Source organism: Entelurus aequoreus, linkage group LG03 (genome assembly GCF_033978785.1).
Source record: "Entelurus aequoreus isolate RoL-2023_Sb linkage group LG03, RoL_Eaeq_v1.1, whole genome shotgun sequence".
Lineage (NCBI taxonomy): Eukaryota > Metazoa > Chordata > Actinopteri > Syngnathiformes > Syngnathidae > Entelurus > Entelurus aequoreus.
The window spans coordinates 56,437,483-56,459,186 of NC_084733.1; the positions used below are offsets into that span (position 1 = coordinate 56,437,483).

Sequence of the window (21,704 nt, forward strand, 5' to 3'; positions counted from 1 at the left end):
CTATCTCTAGGTGCATGTCTTTGGAAGTAGGAGGAAGCCGGAGTGCCCGGAGAGAACCCACACAGCCACGGGGAGAACATGCAAACTCCACACGCACTAACCTCTGTACCACCGTGCTGCCGCCTCCAATCTTTTCTTCTTTAAATCCTTGTAAGTATCGAAGGAAGTGAGGTCGAGGCGAGCAGTAACGTCTTGGTGATAATGAATGGCTTAAATCTTCCAAAACACATTTTTAAGAGTGTATAAATCCACTCTATCCAATTTCATGATTGTTTGTATATGTCCCTCTAAACCTTTCAAAATACGCCCAAATTTGCACTGATGCAGGTAAATAAACAGTAGACTAATGGGACTCTAGAGCATCACTTGAAACCCGGAGGTGTCTCGAGGTCACGTGATTGAAACCCAGCAATACGGTTTCAAAAAATACCAGTACTTTTTTTTTCATGTCATGACAGGGTGCCTTTGTTACAATACACACAGCACACACAGCACTTATACACAGAAACAGTGTGAATACAGAAGAGGGAGAATGGACATATTTTGGCTGAAGAGCTAATGAAAAATGTAAAGCTATAAATTATTAAGGAAAACATAGCTAGCTAGCTAGCAGTTAATGTCTCTCAGCAGTATTTAGCTACTTCTAAATCACTAATTATCGCCTCCATGGCGACAAACTATGGTTCTTACAAGTATCATCCCTGTAACACAAAGAATATCCAAACACGTTTCACTACACACCGTACGAGGATACGATAGCTAACCCCTAACAGCAAGCTAGCACCCCTGCATGTAAACAAAAGGGTGGATCCAAACAAACATCGACTGTATTGATACCAAGTACAAGAGCTCTATCTAGTCGATACTACAATGATATTTGTTATTATCTTTTCTAATTTTTGTATGGTTTCTACACTCAGAAAATGGACACATGATGACTTTAAATATGACCAATGTATGTTCCCATAACTACTTGGTATTGGGTTGATACCCAAATGTATAGTATGTCCCAAAACTTATGTTAAGTATCCAAACAACAGAAGAATACATGCTTATTACATTTTAACATAAGTATAGACTGACCATGTCAAAACAGAATATAACCATATATGGTCTACGGTTTATGGTTTAAGTTTATTTCAAACATGTATACAGTATATTAACAGTAAGTGAACAAGTAAATGAATAATCCATGCATCCATTTTTCTACCGCCTGTCCCACATTATTTTGACAAAATAATACAGACACAATATGTTGCTGCATACGTCAGCAGCCAAATTAGAAGCTTTTGTAACCTGTTTGCTTACTTACTACTGAAAGAGAAGTTGTCTAGTATGTTCACTATCTAATTTAATGCCTAAATTGTTGTACGTTTGCAATAGGAAATGTATGTTTAATGTACCATAATATTTTCTGTTGAAATAAAACCAATAAGGACATTTTTGGTGGTCCCCTTTATTTTGAAAAGTGACTAATACACATTTTGGTACCGGTACTAAAATTTTGGTATTTGAACAACCCTAGCATTCTGGGCACACTATGCGGTCCTGATGAAAACATTTGTTTAATTACTCCCACTAAACGATTAATCGAAGCAACAGAACATGAATCAAAGCTTTTTTCTAATCAAATTAATCATTGCAGACCTCGTATCCAATGAATTTGAAAGTTAAAAAATAAAGTTACATTGCATAGCAGAAACAAGAGAAGCAGATTGGGCTTCTCTCGTAGTCGTCTTTCAAAGTTTTTAATTTCTATGTACGTGTGTACCAACCGAGCGGATTCACCGTGTCAAAGTTTTGATGCTTCGAAAGTGCTTCATCAGGTTACACTACCCTGGTATCGTCATGGAAATTGCAAATGGCCCACCGTCTGAATGGCAAGAGGTTCAAGGTTAAAATTAATTGCTAACTTTTTTTTGTAAGTGCATCTTATGAAAACTAATTTAGTGCATGTATTATGGAACATTTCATGGAACATACAAAGTCTCTAAGGCAGTGGTGTCCAAAGTGCGGCCCGGGTGCCATTTGTGACACACAGTACGTATGTATTGGCCCACGACACATTCTATAGACAAAACGTGTCGTTGTCTGGAATAACAACAAAAAACTAAGAAAAAAGGGAACTTGAAAACAAAAATGTCAAGATGTAATATTTTCAAGTGAAAAAGGTTTAAATTGGTGCTGTAAAAATATTAGTAAATAATGCGAAGAAAAAACTACTTATTTGCTTTTTTACCACTTATAACAAAAAGGTAAGATGTGGATGTTTTGTTCAGATAGTTTGCATGTATTGATTAGGCTACATTGCATAGATATTAGTATCTTTAATGTGCAAAATGTATTAAAGTGGCCCCTACATACTCCAGTTTTCTGTTGACAAGTTTGGACACCACTGCCCTAAGGGCCTGCTTTGTTGAGTTTGGTATGGAGAAAGTTCCTCCGCCCTATCAAAACCTTTGAGAACAGAGATGTTGGGGGCATGCTGGATCCAAGATTAGTGACCTTTGACCTTACAAATGTTGTTTTAGATGATTGGAAAAAAATTCCCAAACGACATTCCCCAAAATCTTTCCAAAAGAAGGAAAGTGGCCAATAAATGGTTGTTTCAATATTTTAGTGTCTGAATGGTACAGCTTTTCTATTATTTTATTGTTGGAACCACTTTCATTTTAAAATGCATTTTTTCCTACTGTCTCTCTATTGTGGGCGTGTCTAAAATGAGGCCTGCGGGCCAATTGCCAAAATTGGCCCACAGCCCCGCCCGAGTCATTTCGTTTGGCCCTTCTCAGGGCGCCTTCCCATATGTAATACATACCCATACTGACCTCTTTCATTTTCACACAATCATTGATGGCATGTCCGCAAAGTTAACTATTTGCCATCTATCATTAATGTAATGTGAAATATAACATAATATTTGCACAAAATAAAGGAAATTTCTTATTTACATTTAGGTCAGGGCTATTTAACTACATAATGAAGAGGGCCGCAGTTTCAAAAGGCTCAGAAAGTGCCTCCGCATGTTATATTTCTTTGAGACTGCGTTTACTTGATTGCAAAGCACATCGGCTTTCACACTGCACTGTCAATAAATTCATTATTCTGCCTTCGCTTTGCCTTTCTAGTGTGTGCAGACAGTTAAAAGTATGAGGAAAAATAAGCTCCAGTTTTTGTTGATTGATGTTCCGTCTTTTGAATTATTTTCCCTCCTAAGTTTTATTTCTTTAAACGTCTTCCTTAATTTAGGTTTGTAAGACTGAAAATACAAACATAAAATGAACATAACAAACATAAAATGAACATAAAAGTATAAATTTTTTTACATAATGTCCATTGTGTATTTTACAAAAATAAAGTAGCTTTAGTATTAATATATTCACACAATAAACTACAAATGTTTACACATATATAGAAATTACACATCATTTACACACCAAACATTGCACACACTGTATGTGACTTATCACAGTTAAACATAAGGTCTAGCGTTGTCGCCCTCTACTGGTCAAATTTAACGCTATAAGCTCTGATCGCCCAGAGTTACTCTTAGACAAAAACAACTTGACCACGAATAAAAGTACATTCAATACAAAACAAAATAGATATTTTTATGCACAATATCTATTTACAAAGATTTGACTAAGTTTCAAGATAAAGCTTACACTTCACTACTATTGTTGCTGCTTGTCTGGATCAATGTTTCCGTTGCTTAAAAGGTCTGCCAGAAAACAGACTGACTAGACAACAAAGTAGGAATGTTCTACCCCACACTTGTTTGGGGCAGAACATTCCTACTTTGTTGTCTAGTTGTTGTTAAGTCTCATTTTTGCAATGTATTTAGATTTTTTTTCCAGGGTTGAATGAGTAGTCTTCTTGTACTCACCCCACTGCTGCTTCACTGTGACACATATGCCCCGCTGTTGCCCCCTGCGGGGTGGCGAGAGTACTGCATACATGATCAACCTGAGTTGTAATGGTTTCATCAAGCCTATTTGGGTGATGTTCGGCGGGCCAAATTAAACATGTTGGTGGGCCGAATGTGGCCCACGGGCCGTCAGTTGAGTACACCTGATTTAGTTGATTTGTGTTGTATGCTCAAAATCATTTGGCCCGCGGCCTTGGCACATTTTCACTTTGGCCCTTGGCGGCAAAATATTTGGGCACACCTGTTCTAGTGTACATTCTATGGACCAGAATAAGTGACTGGCCATTGCCTTGGGCATGTATCAGTTGTTTTTGGTTCTTGGTGCTGTTTTTGTTACATTTCTCATCCCCCATTGTGCCATCCCCCCAGAAGAAAATACTTCTGCAGTGTCTTTGTCCTTTTTAAAGTCTCAAAGATTTAAACAAAGACACTATAAAAGGGTCTTTGAACACCCATAACATGCTCACAAAACCTCAGTTGTCCACAATGTTGACAGATGTACATTAAGGCTAAGTGTTGTATCATTTTTCTTTTGTGTGTGGTGTCATTTTAGGTGTGGATTTTAAAATGAAAACGCTAGAAATAGACGGAATCAAAGTGCGAATACAAATATGGTGAGTAAACGTATTCTCTTTTTATTCTCTGTATCATTACATTGTATTTGTCATGCCATCTGTGTGATCTTCTTTCTTGTTTTTCAGGGACACCGCCGGTCAGGAACGCTATAAGAGCATCACCAAACAGTACTACAGGCGTGCACAGGTAACTAATAACTTCAATTATTAATATTACCTCTGCCAAGGAAGTTAGTTTTCATCACTGTTTAGTTGACTTTATTATGGGTGTGTTTATAATAGGTGTTTTCAACCAGTCAAATTTAAAGGCCTACTGAAATGAATTTTTTTTATTTAAATGGGGATATCAGATCCATTCTGTGTCATACTTGATCATTTCGCGATATTGCCATATTTTTGCTGAAAGGATTTAGTAGAGAACATCGATGATAAAGTTCGTAACTTTTGGTCGCTGATAAAAAAAGCCTTGCCTGTACCGGAAGTAGCGTGACGTCGCAGGTTGAAAGGCTCCTCACATTTCCCCATTGTTTACACCAGCAGCGAGAGCGATTCGGACCGAGAAAGCGACGATTACCCCATTAATTTGAGCCAGGATGAAAGATTTGTGGATGAGGAACGTGAGAGTGAAGGACTAGAGTGCAGTGCAGGACGTATCTTTTTTCGCTCTGACCGTAACTTAGGTACAAGGGCTCATTGGATTCCACACTCTCTCCTTTTTCTATTGTGGATCACGGATTTGTATTTTAAACCACCTCTGATACTATATCCTCTTGAAAATGACAGTCGAGAACGCGAAATGGACATTCACGGTGACTTTTATCTCCACGACAATACATCGGTGAAGCACTTTAGCTACGGAGCTAACGTGATAGCATCGTGCTTAAATGCTGATAGAAATAAGCCCCTGACTGGAAGGATAGACAGCAGATCAACAATACTACTATCAGGAGACACCGAACCAAACACTGGACCTGTAACTACACGGTTAATGCTGTGCCGCCTGTCGAAGCCTAGCAATGCTGTTGCTAACGACACCATTGAAGCTAACTTAGCTACGGGACCTCGTCAGAGCTATGATAAAAACATTATCTTTCCACCTACGCCAGCCCTCATCTGCTCATCAACACCCGTGCTCACCTGCGTTCCAGCGATTGACGGCGCAACGGACTTCACCCAATCATCGATGCGGTCGGCGGCTAGCGTCGGATAGCGCGTCTGCTATCCTCAAAGTCCTCCTGGTTGTGTTGCTGCAGCCAGCCGCTAATACACCGATCCCACCTACAGCTTTCGTCTTTGCAGTCTCCATTGTTCTTAAACAAATTGCAAAAGATTCACCAACACAGATGTCCAGAATACTGTGGAATTTGGCGATGAAAACAGAGCTGTTTGTATTGAGATACAATGTGTCCGAATACTTCCGTTTCAACCATTGACGTCACGTGCAAACGTCATCATACATAGACGTTTTCAACCGGAAGTTTTGCGGGAAATTTAAAATTGCACTTTATAAGTTAACCCGGCCGTATTGGCATGTGTTGCAATGTTAAGATTTCATCATTGATGTATAAACTATCAGACTGCGTGGTCGGTAGTAGTGGGTTTCAGTAGGCCTTTAAGCACATTTTAAAATAACCTAATTTAAGTAATTACAGTTTAACGATGATCATAATAAAAAAAATACACAAAATGGAACTGCTGAAGCAGAAAAAGGAAGCTGAAGGCAACAAATGTGTACAGTGCGTGAAGGGCCATCTGACAAAACACAACGTCAACATTGCTAAGAAATCATTTAAAGGAAGCAGGAGAAAATTCAATACATTTGGAGTGCCAATAGTAAAATGTACATCAAGTTAAAGAGAGGACCTGAAGAAACTGAAGTACTTCAAAAACAAGTAATTGGATAAATATCAAAATCACATCTTTACCACAAGTAAGACTCAACACACATAATCCTACTATCCAATTATATTCATCATATATCCATTATATTAGTATACAGATATACGGACAAAGAAGTGCTCACTAACACAGATTTTGTGAACATTTGAGAGGAAAAGGTCTTTTGTGTACTGTATATCAGTGGTCCCCAACCACCGGGCCGCGGCCCGGTACCGGTCCGTGGATGGATTGGTACCGGGCCGCACAAAATTAAAAAAATTAAAAATATTTATATATATATTTTTTTATTAAATCAACATAAAAAACAAAAGATACACTTACAATTAGTGCACCAACCCAAAAAACCTCCTTCCCCCATTTACACTCATTCACACTCTTTCGTACAAAAGGGTTGTTTCTTTCTGTTATTAATATTTCTGGTTCCTACATTATATATCAATATAGATCAATACAGTCTGCAGGGATACAGTCCGTAAGCACACATGATTGTATTTTTTATGACAAAAAAAAAAAAATTGTCCCCCCCCGGTCCATGGGACAAATTTTCAAGCGTTGACCGGTCCGCAGTTACAAAAAGGTTGGGGACCACTGCTGTATATAGTAAAAGTTTTAGATCTTTGAGTTCAACTCATGAAAAATGGGAGCAAAAACAAGTGTTGCGTTACTATATTTTTCTGTGTGTGTGTGTGTGCGCGCGCACACAGTATTTTGAAATGTCTATATATTGCTCATATATATATATATATTAGGGGTGTGGGAAAAAATCGATTCGAATTCGAATAGCGATTCTCACGTTGTGCGATTCAGAATCGATTCTCATTTTTTAAAAATCGATTTAAAAAACAAAAAAATATATATAATTTTTTTATTATTTATTTATTTTTTAATTAATCAATCCAACAAAACAATACACAGCAATACCATAACAATGCAATCCAATTCTAAAACCAAACCCGACCCAGCAACACTCAAAACTGCAATAAACAGCAATTGAGAGGAGACACAAACACGACACAGAACAAACCAAAAGTAGTGAAACAAAAATGAATTTATCAACAACAGTATCAATATTAGTAACAATTTCAACATAGCAGTGATTCAAAATCCCTCATTGACATTATCATTAGACATTTATAAAAATAAAAAAAAAAGAACAATAGTGTCACAGTGGCTTACACTTCCATCGCATCTCATAAGCTTGACAACACACTGTGTCCAATATTTTCACAAAGATAAAATAAGTCATATTTTTGGTTCATTTATTAGTTTAAACAAATTTACATTATTGCAATCAGTTGATAAAACATTGTCCTTTACAATTATAAAAGCTTTTTACAAAAATCTACTACTCTGCTTGCATGTCAGCAGACTGGGGTAGATCCTGCTGAAATCCTATGTATTGAATGAATAGAGAATCCTTTTGAATCGGGAAAAAATCGTTTTTAAATCGAGAATCGTGTTGAATTGAAAAAAAAAAATCGATTTTGAATCGAATCGTGACCCCAAGAATCGATATTGAATCGAATCGTGGGACATCCAAAGATTCACAGCCCTAATATATATATATATATATATATATATATATATATATATATATATATATATATATATATTAGAGATGCATGGTTTTCAGACACAACCGCGGAGTCCGCGGATAATCCGCGGGTCGGGCGGATGACATGACGAAAAAAATAGATTTTAAATAGATTCGGGCGGGTGGCGGTTGAACCAATTCGGAAATATATATACATAGTTAAATGTTGTTACCCACATACAAAAAACGAGCATCACTCTTTGAAACAGTCAATTATTCTGGAGCTGGAGCTGATGGCGCATCACCGAAAAAGAAAAGGATTGACTTCACAGAATGGGAGGAGGATACACCTGTGCTTGTTGATGAAGTAGATTATTCCTCTACAAACTTCCATCTCGACAGATCAGCAGAGGAAAATCTACTTTCCTTTTGGGGGAAACAAGGACAATCATTCCCACGACTACAACACCTTGCCAAGAGAATCCTATGTTCCCAGCAACAAGTGCCGCAAGTGAGCGCTCCTTCAGCGCAGCAGGGCGCATTTTAGAGGCCAGGCACTCTCGCCTGAATCCTGGCACTGTAGATGCCATTTTATTCCTGCATAGTGCTAACAAAAAAAAAAGTAAGTAGACATACGGTTGGATATTTTAAACGAATTAGTCTACGTTACCTAGGCTATACCAAATAAGCCCATGTCTAACCTATATTGAGTTCGGTCAGCTGAATAATTTTGATGATTAAGTGTTGTTTGGGCGCACTACAATGCAAAGGAATTAAGGCAATTGCGTTGTTTATTGTGTTTTTTTTCTATTCGAGATATACTACTGTGTGTTAATTATTTGGCCTTGCTTTCAAGTGAAGCGCATCTCCGATTAGCTACAATGTAAGGCTATTTAGCCTGCTTTGTTTGTCGCGACCGTCTAGTTTCATTATAATTCAAGTTTGATGATAAAGTGCAGTCTGATGGGTTTGATTTCCCCCCTTCAGCTATTTGCGTTGGCCAATAAGTTGCAGGTAATTTATTATTATTATTTATTTAATTTATTTTTGTTTAAATAGAGATGACATACATATGTTATTGTATAATTTAAGTTTGTGCGCGTGATTGACAGCCTAAGGCTTATGAGGCACATTTTTTATTTTATTTATTATTTCAGCAGATCAATCAATAAAGGTTCATCTTTGTCGCGAAATTGTTCACTGTTTCACTGTGCACCCCGCCCTTGTCCCTATTTGAGCATTATAACGTTAACAAGTTAATATTCATTAAAATAAATTCAGAACATTTTTTTTACCTAACGAAAATATAGGCCTAGTCTTTCTAAAACATTTTTTTAACTTCTTAAAAGCATCGTTCTGCTTGCTGCAACTGCGCACACAAAGTGTGAGGAACACACTCTTGATCTGAGGGCATTGGCAACAATAGTCAACACTTTCTTAATGGAAATGACAATAATATTATAATAATGATAAATAATATTATCACGCATTAATATCTCTTAGCCACTAATGCGTGGCCAAGAGATATTAATGCGTGGCACGCATTGAATGTCTCTGCTGCATTGGATCAGTCTCCTTTCTTTAACAGGCAAAAGCTTTCTAACCTCACTAATGCCTTGCATCGTCTATATTAGATATATAACAACGGGCGGGTGTGGTTTTGATAAAATGTTGGTTCGGGTGGATGGCGGGTGGATGACGACTTTTGTGATGCGGTTGCGGATGAAATAATTGCCTATCCGCGCATCTCTAATATATATATATATATATATATATATAATATCTCTATCTATGATATTAATTTAATCAATCAATCAATCAATGTTTATCATTAGACAATAGAAGTAAGGGAACTTGTGTAGTGGATTGTCCGAAGCTTAAGCAGGCAACAAAAGTAGTTTAGTACAACAAATTTATTTACCCATTATCAGAAGTGCAGGTTGAATTAAGTTGGCCGTGCAGACAGACCACATGTTACTCCGGAGTAAACAAGACACACACAAGCCAAAATCACTCCTGAGTTCCGGTCTTCTGCCATTTTTTATATGTCTCTTGTGCGTCATTGTTTTTTATCGAGTGCGTCATGATTGTTTTGTTTTGGTTTTGTCTGTTCCAAAACAACCTTGTATCTGTTAGTCATATTCGGAAAATCTAAACATTCTGTAGACAGGTTGGCATAACTCCATATTCACCTTTGTCCCACAACTGGTCCATTCAATGGCACAAAATAGAAGAGAATTGAAAATGAGCGGACATTCTTAAAAGACAAGAAATATAGGTCAAAAGGTCAGAAATTCTACGACATACCCTCCTTCCAGGGTCTTAAGACCCTGGACCAAAACAATTTCTGATGTAGACCACTAAGTTAAATCTCTACCACAGATAGAGGCAAAAACCTCAATGTTTTTATATGAGGCAAAAATTCTGTCTATGACCCTCCTTCAGAGCGATCGCTGTTACCAGCCTGCAGTAAAACCATCTCACAGAACACAATTAGTGGCCTACCCTTTGATTTAGTAAAGGAATAACAAATACTTTGATCATGAACATCATTGAACATAAATAGATGAATGTATATAGACTTATGACTGTAAGACATTTGCAAAAATATTTTTCCTGGCATTTGCAATGAATGTAGTTACCAATATTGTTAATTATCAATTGATTTTGAACACACAACTGAATTTCGTATGAGTCCATGTTCGATTAGAGCTCGTATAGATGGCTCGGTGGTGCCTCAGGCTGGTGGCCTGAGGTCTGTTTGTATCCTGCTGTTTGTCCTGCTGTCACACCTGTATTTTTTGTGAGCATGTTCTGGCTACAACTTTGGAGCTTGTCTTGTTGAGATTGGCAGTCCCCCTGCTGCATATCCTTTCCACCCTCGCTTGACCTAGCACAACCGTGGCTACCACCCAAGTCCGTCTGTATGGTTTTACGTTTTGTTGAGGTTTTTTCCTCCAGAATTTGGAACTCAAAACATGTACACCCATCGTTTTCATATCCTCTCCGTTAGTTAAATTTTGCATATCACGTTTTAAAATTACAGTCTTAACTATCCCATTAATTGCTAATCAATAACCTTAATTCAAAGATTATACGTACTACTTCATGTGTATTTAAGTACCCTTTTAATTCACTTAAAGATTATCTATAAGTTAATTTAAACTATCATTTGTCTATCAGTAGGCGCGAGCAAGCTGTCATGCTTGCACTCTGACCTCCCGCTGTACGTGATATTCTCCAAAACAAAAGAATGTATTTATTCACGTTTCTCCTTATCTTTCAGCTATATCTTTTAATCGTTTAACTTTTAACGTCCGCACTGTTTTTATTTTTATTGTCTGCATTTTAATTTTGCTTTTATTTTCTTTCATTTCACTTTGTTGTCTGTGAAGCACTTTGAGTCTGCCCTTTCCTGGAAAAACGCCACACAAACAAAGCTGCCCCGCCTTGCCTTGCCTGTCTCCGACTGGTTATCCAACCTAGTCACAACAAACACACAAGGCCATGCTCTAAGCGCCAGGCTTAATCACACTTCTCCTCTTTTTAACACTTTACATATCGGCTCTTATTCTATTTATTAATGTAGGCTGTTATTTGTAATTATTATTCAACACTATTCACAGCAAACGGTTGTAAAGTTATAGTTATTCACATTATACTCTCAAAATCTATAGCTAATTGAAAGCTGTTGAGATTTGGTTTGCCTCCTTCATCTCAGTGGCAAGTGGTTAGAGTGTCCGCCCTGAGATCGGCAGGTCGCAAGTTCAATACTCCGGCCGAGTCATACCAAAGACTATAAACATTTTTGGAGCCAAATCACCAAAAATGATTCCCGGGCGCGGAACCGCTGCTGCCCACTGCTCCCCCCACCTCCCAGGGGCGATCACGGGGATGGGCCAAATGCAGAGGACAAATTCCACCACACCCAGTGTGTGTGTGACAATCACTGGCACCCCAACTTTAACTCTAACTTTATTCTGTCATGCCATTATCCTCTTCTAGCTCAACATCCAGAAGTATGGTGTACTGCAATGTCTAAATAAAAATATAAATTACTCCAAACTAAAATGTCAGACTGCACTTTAAAGTTACCTTACTTTTATTAAATTGATTTCCAAACTAACCACCACCACAGCAGACATCTTCCTCAATCCTATCCCAATACTCCCATAAATTAAAAGTGTTTCACAATAGTGGTTAAGTAGTTATTTTAAGTAATGGATCTCAATATGTAGAAATTAATAAGACTAAATCTTTACCAGAAAGAGTAACTTGACAGAGTATATGAACTAACTTCTTGAGAATAATAATTGATCATAAATATGTTTGAAGCCACATATTGAACATATTAAAGAAAAATATCCAAATCCATTGCTATTCGGTATAAAGTAAAACACATGCTGAATAAGAAATGTCTGCACATGTTATATTATTCATTTATTTTTCCATATGTAATATTGTTTTGAAGTTTGGGGAAATGTTTATAGAAGAAATATAGACCCAATACTTAAACTTAAAAGGCTCATTTCAATATTACACAAAGCATTATTGTTATGATCATACCGATCTATTTTTTATAAGTCATAATGTGTTAAATGTTCAGATAATCTAATTTTAAAACAATGGCAATTATGTTTCCGAGTAAAGAACAACAGCCTTCCAGTTTGTATTCTTAGCTTGTTTGCATTATGAGGAGAAAACTATCATTTACGGGGGATATTGATTTTTGAAATAGGTCAAGTAAAATAAAATAAAAACACAAATGTATTTCAGTTTTAGGAGTTAAATGATGTACCATCCTCAGTGATGAGCTGAACACATGTAGTTTTTTGTTATGGTTTTGGAGACCATTGAAAAGTAAAGTTTTTTGAACATTATAAAATATAGTAACAATTACTTTCATCTTTTAACGTTGATGTTCCAGGTAATTTAATGTCCAATAAATGTATATCATAGGCCAATATAAGCTTTGGCTTCCGCCTATTCTTTTTTCGGTCATTCTTTTTTCTTTTCTTTTCTGTGTGTAAATGTGTATGATTGTTAATATGTCTAATTTACTGTTAAACTGCTCACACTAATTGGTTGATGGTTGGTTATATGACCAAAATAAACTTATTTCATTTATTCATTCATTATCTATCGCACTCATAGTTTTATTCCATTTTGCATGTAATTATTCCTATTGGTTTCTTCCCATTACACTCAAACAACTAAACAAACAAACAAATAAACAAACTTGCAGCTAACCACAATCAACAGCATACCATTTACGAATACCTTCATTTGTCACTTTCTCATCTTTTCTTCACTTTCGTTTTCCTTTACAAACAACATCCTGTATCCATCTCTTCCTTACACTTCACCCAATGTTTCTATTTTCTGTTCTCTTAGAAACCATTCACATAACGTAAGGTTATAAACATCCTTTTCCCATATTTACTCAAACCATCCTCTTCACCCTCAATCTGTTTTTTCACCTGCTCTCTCTTCCTCTCTCTCTCTCACTTTCTCTCCTTCTCTCACAATACAAACACAATAATCCACAATAATCAGTCTTATAAAATAAGTTTAGCTTTAGATATGATTTAGGGCAGTGGTTTTCAACCTTTTTTCCCAGTAAAATAAAGAAATAAAATACAGCATAAAGTCATCATTTTCTGATTTATTAAATTGTATAACAGTGCACCATATTGCTCATTTGTTGTGGTCTTACTTGACTTATTTGGACAAAAAAAAATAAGAATAACTAAAACGTTTTAAAAATTAAACAAGTGATTAAATTATACTCAAAATTTCTATACATATAATCAATCATCAACCTTCTTTGGATATTGTAATAGAGATCCATCTGGGCTCGTGAACTTAATTCTAAATATTTATTTTGTTGAAGAATTATTCTTCTATAATTATATTTATAAAGGATTTTGAATTGTCGCTATTTTAAAATATTTAAAATCTCAGGTACCCCTTGGCATACCTTCAAGTACCCCCCTTTTTTGTCCGGGCGGAAACACCATACCCTCCTTTGAGAACTACTGGTTTAGCCTATAAAAAAATCCTTTGTCTCATACATCATTAGACTGTACAACTCCTCTTTGGGGGGGCTAGGATGACAGGGAATGCAAAACAATAACAGTACAATACTTTTTTATATCATGGTCGTTAATGCCTAGTTTCTCTTATTTTACTGTTCTATTTTTATTCTCCTCGTAATATTTTTCTATTTTGTTTCCATTTATACCCTTATTAGTTACTGTTTACTTTTTACTTCTTCTTCCTGAGGGAACTCTCCTGAAGGAATCAATAACGTTTTATCTGTCTATCTATCTATCTATTACTAACCCGAGCACAATTCATGACGTCATGCTCATCTTGCAAACAGTTATTTCCATTTAGTTTTATTCTCTACATGTAATTCTACATGCACCAATGTCACATAGAAATTTGCTTTCTTTGTTATTTATTTACATTATTATTTCTGGTTTACTTGCTGTCTGTTTACTTAAGTTCTCATATTTTGGTCTGTCTTCCTTCTGATTAGAATTTGTTTAACGCTTCTCTACGTTTTGTTTTGACAATGGCGCTGAGTGTTGGCGACGCTTATCTGTACTTCTTCAGACTCTATGTTTCACAGTTTGCACAGATGCCCTTAGATGTATTAGAATATAAATGTAACTTTTATTTTATTGTGTTTATTCCAAAAAAAATTAAAATGTCAATGTATAATCAATTTATCTGTATCAAATTTAAATTCAATATTATTAATTTATTTGTTGTATAACTATTAATTCAAAGTTACAGTGTGTCCTACTCTATGATGTGCGTGTGTGTGTGTGTGTTTGTCTCAACTTCCACACAGGAACTGGATGGATCAGATAAGCAGCAAGGCTGTTCAATACAGTATATTACACACATAATTAATGACTAATGAATTTAACAATGCTTCAATGTCCCAGTCCAAATGTATGTATTGATATTTAAATGTTTATTTATTCATATACAGTATATTTTATTTTTCCTATTATCAAAACCAACCTGTCAGCCTTCTCTTCAGATTGAGTACAGCTGTCCACTATATATAAATATATATATATAGTTTTTTATTTATTTATTTATTTATTCTTTAAACCTAGCTCAATGCTAAACTAATCCAATGCTATGCTAACTCAATGCTAACCTAGCTCAATGCTAACCTAGCTCAATGCTATCCTAGCTCAATGCTATGCTAACAGTGTCACACCTCTTCGGCCCACGCCTCACGCAGCTGTCACTCACACAGCCTCGTCACACGCACACATCCCTTATCTTAAAATGTCTTCCAGCAGGGCCTCCTTTTTTTTTTTGTTCTTTTTTCAAACCACAGTGTCACACAGTTACAATCACCAGCACAGTTAAAAGTAAATGCAATAGACAACTATTTTTCTCATCCAGAAGCACAGCTGTATCATATCAGAACCTTAATAATAAGAACAACATTTATCATTCACTCTTAGATGGACAAATAGTCAAGTTTAAGGAGGGTATTCTGGACTTCACTGCTTAGGCTGCTGCCCCCGCGATCCAACCTCCGAGAGCGGAATAAGATAATTAAATGGATAGATCATTCACTCATATGTTTTCTGTACATAAACTTTGTCTACTTTCTCACACGTACACACATTTTAGACAATTTCCCAACTTTTACAGATAGCTGGGCTGTGAGAAAAAGCGTGAAGGGAGGTTGCGAGAGGGGGGGGGGAAGGAAGGGGGGAATTAAACCAGATAAGAAACCAGGTGCTACACAAAAGATATTAAATTATGCATATATCTAAATGTACCAACATAAACTGACTCACTCAATACACACACATTTCAGCATTCATCATTATACACACACATTGTTAAATTACCATACCACCCCATTGTCCGGACAAATATAAACAACTAATGCACGTGTGCTTTTGTGGAATCGGCCGTCTCATATCACAAAAACCAGGTTCCATCATTGCTCATAAAACGGCGATTAACCCGTTTCATTGGAGCAACACCTGCGTTATCCCTGACCAACACGGAAAAACCTGGCCTAACGCCCAGTAGGACCACTGGAAATCACCCAGCAATCCTACAGACTCGTGTCTGGTCAGTCCATACAGTTTCACCAAGTTTCACCAAAGCTCTACCATATGCAGCCCGATCAATACCTGTCTATTTGCAGCAAATTTCCAAATTCGTCGTGACAGCTATACGCTCAGTTGATCTCCTTTACCGGAGTCAATGAGCGGTCACCTATAAGAGGCTTTTCCCACCGCTGCAGTTTCCACATAAACAGATATGTCGCACCTTCATAGACGTCATCAATTTATATGGGCCAAATGTCACACCAGTTAGCAAATCTTGCCTATAATTTAGCTGTATCCAACTCTGACTAATCTGATGCACTTGCAGCAAGAAGCATCCTCTGCCAGCAACGACAGAGGATGAAGAGGTTAAAAGAAATTTTTCGTCTCACATAGTCTACGCTTCAAAAACACTCCAAACCACCAAAATTCTATCAACAATCCCCTTATGTTAAAAACAAGAAATCACAAGTTTTCAACAAACACACAGACAAATGATCACATATAAAAAAACTCAATCCAACCATAATTTACCCCATTCCAGGTTGTTTTTGGAGAACCTGACTAAACCTATCTTTTATCAAAAATAGATTCAGCAATTAGTCTTATCGATCCGGCTCTCTCCAGGCAGAAAATGTTTACTCTTTAAGCAAAACACTTACCTTGTTATGCGCGCGTGCAGCACACTGTCTGCCTGACAGAGAGAGCGGGAGCGGCTGTCGACCTGTAGCTTCTAAACCATCCTGTTCGTGACGCCAATTTGTGTAGTGGATTGTCCGAAGCTTAAGCAGGCAACAAAAGTAGTTTAGTACAACATTTATTTACCCATTATCAGAAGTGCAGGTTGAATTAAGTTGGCCATGAGTAAACATGACACACACAAGCCAAAATCACTCCTGAGTTCCGGTCTTCTGCCATTTTTTATATGTCTCTTGTGCGTCATTGTTTTTTATCGAGTGCGTCATGATTGTTTTGTTTTGGTTTTGTCGGTTCCAAAACAACCTTGTATCTCTTAGTCATATTTGGAAAATCTAAACATTCTGTAGACAGGTTGGCATAACTCCATATTCACCTTTGTCCCACAACTGGTCCATTCAATGGCACAAAATAGAAGAGAATTGAAAATGAGCGGACATTCTTAAAAGACAAGAAATATACGTCAAAAGGTCAGAAATTCTACGACACTTGTCAAACTTAAGAACAAATAGGCCACCCTAAGAGTGCTCTGGAGCACTCGTAGATTTTGTTCTTACCTACAAACTAATCCCAGCTAAGAAAACATTGGTGAATACAAAAATCTCCTTAAAAACTTCGTAAGTGGGCCTAAGAACAAAATTTGTTCTTAAGAACAGTTGCTGAATGGGGCCCAATGTTCCTATTCTTGTAGTTTCCCTCATAGATTGTGAAAACTGGCAGATGATCACTGATGTCTGATATTAGCAGACCACTTGTAGTATTATCAAAATCGTAGTAAAAATATTATCAGTAAGTGTGGCGTTGTGTCCTGAGATTCTGCTTGGTCTTGTGATTTAAGGATATAAACCCAGGCTATACATTGTCTATGAAGTAATCAATGGACTTTTGCATGTTAGAGTTAGAGGTCAATGTTGGAGTCACCACAAAGTTATTTTTGACAGATTTCAGTAAAAATTGCCTTAATCCAGTTCTCAAACGTACCAATGTTTGACTTGGGTAATCTATTAATGCAGGTGTTCATTATGTTCTTGCTTTTTTCATGACATATTTCAATATTTAGAGGTACATGCGCTAGAAAATGGATGAATGGACATTCAAAGATATCAATAGCTAATGACATATATTTTTTTACCACATTGTAGTTCGAGTTCTTCATCAAATCAAATCAACTTTATTTATAAAGCACATTTAAAATTTACCACAGAGGTAGCCAAAGTGCTGTACAATGGGCAGGTTAAAAGATAACAACACAAACAGAGCACGATAAAAAATAAATAACTAAAATAAATAGAACATAAAAACATAAAAACAGGTTCACAGCAGGTGTATTATGGGGCGCCATAGCAGGATGGAGATCACTCAGTGTTAAAAGCCATGGAATAAAAGTATGTTTATAAGAGAGATTTAAAAACGGGAAGAGAGGAGGCCTGTCTAACACTCAGAGGTAGGTCGTTCCAGAGCTTGGGAGCAGCAGCGATGAAAGCTCTGTCACCTCTAAGCTTCAGCCTTGTGTCAGGGACCGTCAGTAGCAGCTGATAGGCTGATCTTAGGGATCGGGTGGGGCAGTAAGGCTGAAGGACGTCGGAGAGATATGTTGGAGCGAGGTTGTTTAGACATTTAAAAACAAATAAAAGGAGTTTAAAATTGATTCGGTAACGCACAGGGAGCCAGTGAAGGGACGCTAATATAGGGGTGATGTGCTCACGTCTGCGGGTCTGTGTTAGCAGACGAACAGCAGAGTTCTGCACGAGCTGCAGGCGGGCAAGGGAGGCCTGGCTAATGCCTACATACAGGGCATTGCAGTAGTCTAGACGAGTCGAGATAAAGGCGTGGATTAATTTCTCGAGATCATGTCCTGATAGAAGCGGTTTCACTGTCGCTATTTGGCATAATTGATAAACGCTTTTTTGTACGACGCTGCTGATTTGTTTTTCGAATTTAAAATCTGAGTCGAACTTTACCCCCAGGTTTGTGACACAGTCGCTCAGATACGGGGTCAGAGTGCCGAGGTCAACGTTGGGGGAGGGAGAGCGACTTGGACCGAACAACATAACTTCTGTTTTGTCTTCATTTAGGCTCAGGAAGTTAGCTGATGTCGTGCAGGCAGTCAATGAGACGTTGAACCGTGTTATTTTGTGCCATGGGAAAATAGATCTGGCAATCATTGGCATAAAAATGAAATGCAATACCGTACTTCCTAAAAACAGAACCAAGGGGGAGAAGGTAAAGCGCAAATAAGATTGGGGCAAGGATTGAGCCCTGGGGGACCCCATGTGGTAAAGGAGCTGTGGAAGACATAAAACTGTCTATTTTTACACAAAAACTCCTGTCGGTTAGGTACGACCGGAACCAGTTGAGGGCGGCGCCCTTAATGCCCACACAGTTCTCAAGACGAGTGATTAAGGTGGCGTGGTCGACGGTGTCAAACGCAGCAGACAGATCTAAAAGCACAAGGACAACATATTTACCAGAATCAGTTGACAGGAGGATATCGTTAAAAACTTTTAGAAGTGCTGACTCTGTGCTGTGGAGGGCTTTAAAACCGGACTAGAACAGCTCAGTGATACCATTATCCTCTAAGTAGGGCAACAACTGACTGTAGACAACCTTCTCTAATATTTTGGAAATGTATGGAAGATTAGAGATAGGTCTAAGGCAGGGGTAGGGAACATATGGCTCTCGAGCCAGATGTGGCTCTTTTGATGACTGCATCTGGCTCTCAGATCAATCTTAGCAGACATTGCTTAACACAATAAGTAATGAATAATTCTGCTGGTAATCACAGTGTTAAAAATAACGTTCAAAATATAAAACATTCTCATGCATTTTAATCCATCCATCCGTTTTTCTACCGCACCTGTTCAAGAAGTCGCATTAATGGTAAGAAGTATTCTATTTATTATTGGTTAGCTTCAAAATAACAATGTTATTAAAAATAATATTATATTATGATAATAACTATACTCTAAAAATGTTGGTCTTAATTAAAAATTATTTATTATTTTTTAATTATATGGCTCTCACGGAAATACATTTTAAAATATTTGGCTTTCATGGCTCTCTCAGCCAAAAAGGTTCCCGACCCCTGGTCTAATGTTAGAGAGGAGAGAGGGGTCGAGGCTTGTTTTTTTAAGTAGAGGTCGTACCACTGCATGTTTAAACTCTACTGGAACTATTCCAGAAGAGAGGCTACTATTAATAATGTTAAGGACACTTGATCCAATAGTAGCAAGTACGTCCTTAAACAGGCGAGGTGGGAGGGCATCTGCAGGAGAACCAGAGGGCTTCATATGACTAACTGTGTCATTTAAAAAAGAAAAGGACACACGCTCACACTGATGGAAAACAGAAGAGAAATGCAGAGGAACCGAAGGGTCATATGAAGGGTGAGATAAACTGGCTCTAGTTGACACAATTTTGTCAGTGAAAAAATGGAGACAATTTTCACAGAATTCAAAAGAAGCATCAAAACCAACAGATTTGGGAGCATCAATGACAGTGTTAATAGTTTTGAACAAAACTCTGGGGTTGTTACAGTTAGAAGATATAATCTGAGATAGATTTATATTCATCTCTGCTTTTACAGAAATGAAAGCAGGCTTTCTTTAAAAATGGCAAAGGACACATGCAGCCTGTCTTTTTTCCATTTTCTCTCTACTATCCTACACTTGCGCCTGGCAGCACGAGTGACGTCATTCAACCAGGGCTGAGGTGTGGCTTTAGAGCGGCGGCACTTGAAAGGAGCGATCGTGGCCAGTGTTTGTAAACAAATAGAGTTGAACCCAGAAACCAACTCTTCAGTATTCAGACATACAGAGGCTGCAGAGTTATCATCACAAAGAGTCGAAAAAATTGAGGAGAACAGAGCAGGAGACGAAGAATTAAACATGCGAGAGCGTTGAGGCGGAGCGCACAATTTAACCGGACACCGAGTGGGAATATCAAACAGGATCGGCATATGATCAGAGAACACAGCGTCGCAAATGTCCAAATTAAAAACACACAAACCATACGAGAGCACTAAATCGAGTGTATGCTCGCGTTCATGTGTGGAACCAGACACAGACTGTACAAAGTTAAATGAGTCAATAACATTCAGGAAGCTCCTGGAAAGCGACTCGCCTGGACAGCAGGTGTGAATATTAAAATCACCAACAATAAGGACACGATCATATTTGGGCAGGATTTCAGCCAGAAATTCAGAAAAGTCAGTTAAAAAGTCTTTGTGGTACTTGGGTGGTCGATAGACGACGGCACACAGGACGACATCAGAAAGACCCAGTTCAAACATGCACAGTTTGAAGCTTGAAAAGGAGGATTGCAGGTGGATCTGACGGCATTTAAAGTCATTTTTAAAAACAACTGCTAATCCCCCTCCTTTTCGAACGGACGACCGCGGAGAATTAAAGTAGGAACACTCCGGAGGCAGAAGTTCATTAAGAGGGGCGGACTCACCGGCTCTCAGCCATGTCTCCGTCACACAGAGGAAGTCAAGTCCGCGGGAAGTGAAGAAATCCTAATGGGTGAAATCCAATGGGTGTTGTCTTGCTGCTTGGCATTCAACTGTTGGGGCAATGTTGCATTCTCCTCTTTCAGCTTCTCCATCTCCCGTCTTAATGCTGTAGTACAAGAGGTTAGTTCCAAAATATAAAGGAATTGTGCATTTTGTGATAAAAGCATGAAATTTGGTACACTTATAGCCAAAGGCATTCTCAAAAGATTTGGATGTGGAGCCATCATGAATTTTCAACATGGCGCCCATGGCAGCCATTTTTCAAAATGTCCGCCAGCAACAACTGTTTTCTTATGAATGATGGATTTAATATGATATTTCAGACTTATTTACCATTCATACTACTTGGTAAATGTCTTTTGGATAGTGGAACATTTTCATTGGAAATTCAAAATGGCCACCAACTGGTTAGATATGGATGATCTCTATGTTTAATTATACATTTATCTTGATGCAGAAT

At 37.6% G+C, this 21,704-nt stretch overlaps 1 protein-coding gene across 1 annotated transcript in view; it reads left to right on the top strand.

Moving 5' to 3' along the window:
• The window catches only part of LOC133646655 (ras-related protein Rab-15-like), a 65,625-nt gene that overhangs the window by 23,056 nt on the left and 20,865 nt on the right, over nt 1–21,704 (top strand). Inside the window, exons 2-3 of the mRNA XM_062042248.1 lie at nt 4,482–4,542; nt 4,630–4,690. Coding sequence (XP_061898232.1) covers nt 4,482–4,542; nt 4,630–4,690 — 122 coding nt within the window. The remainder of the gene's footprint in view (nt 1–4,481; nt 4,543–4,629; nt 4,691–21,704) is intronic.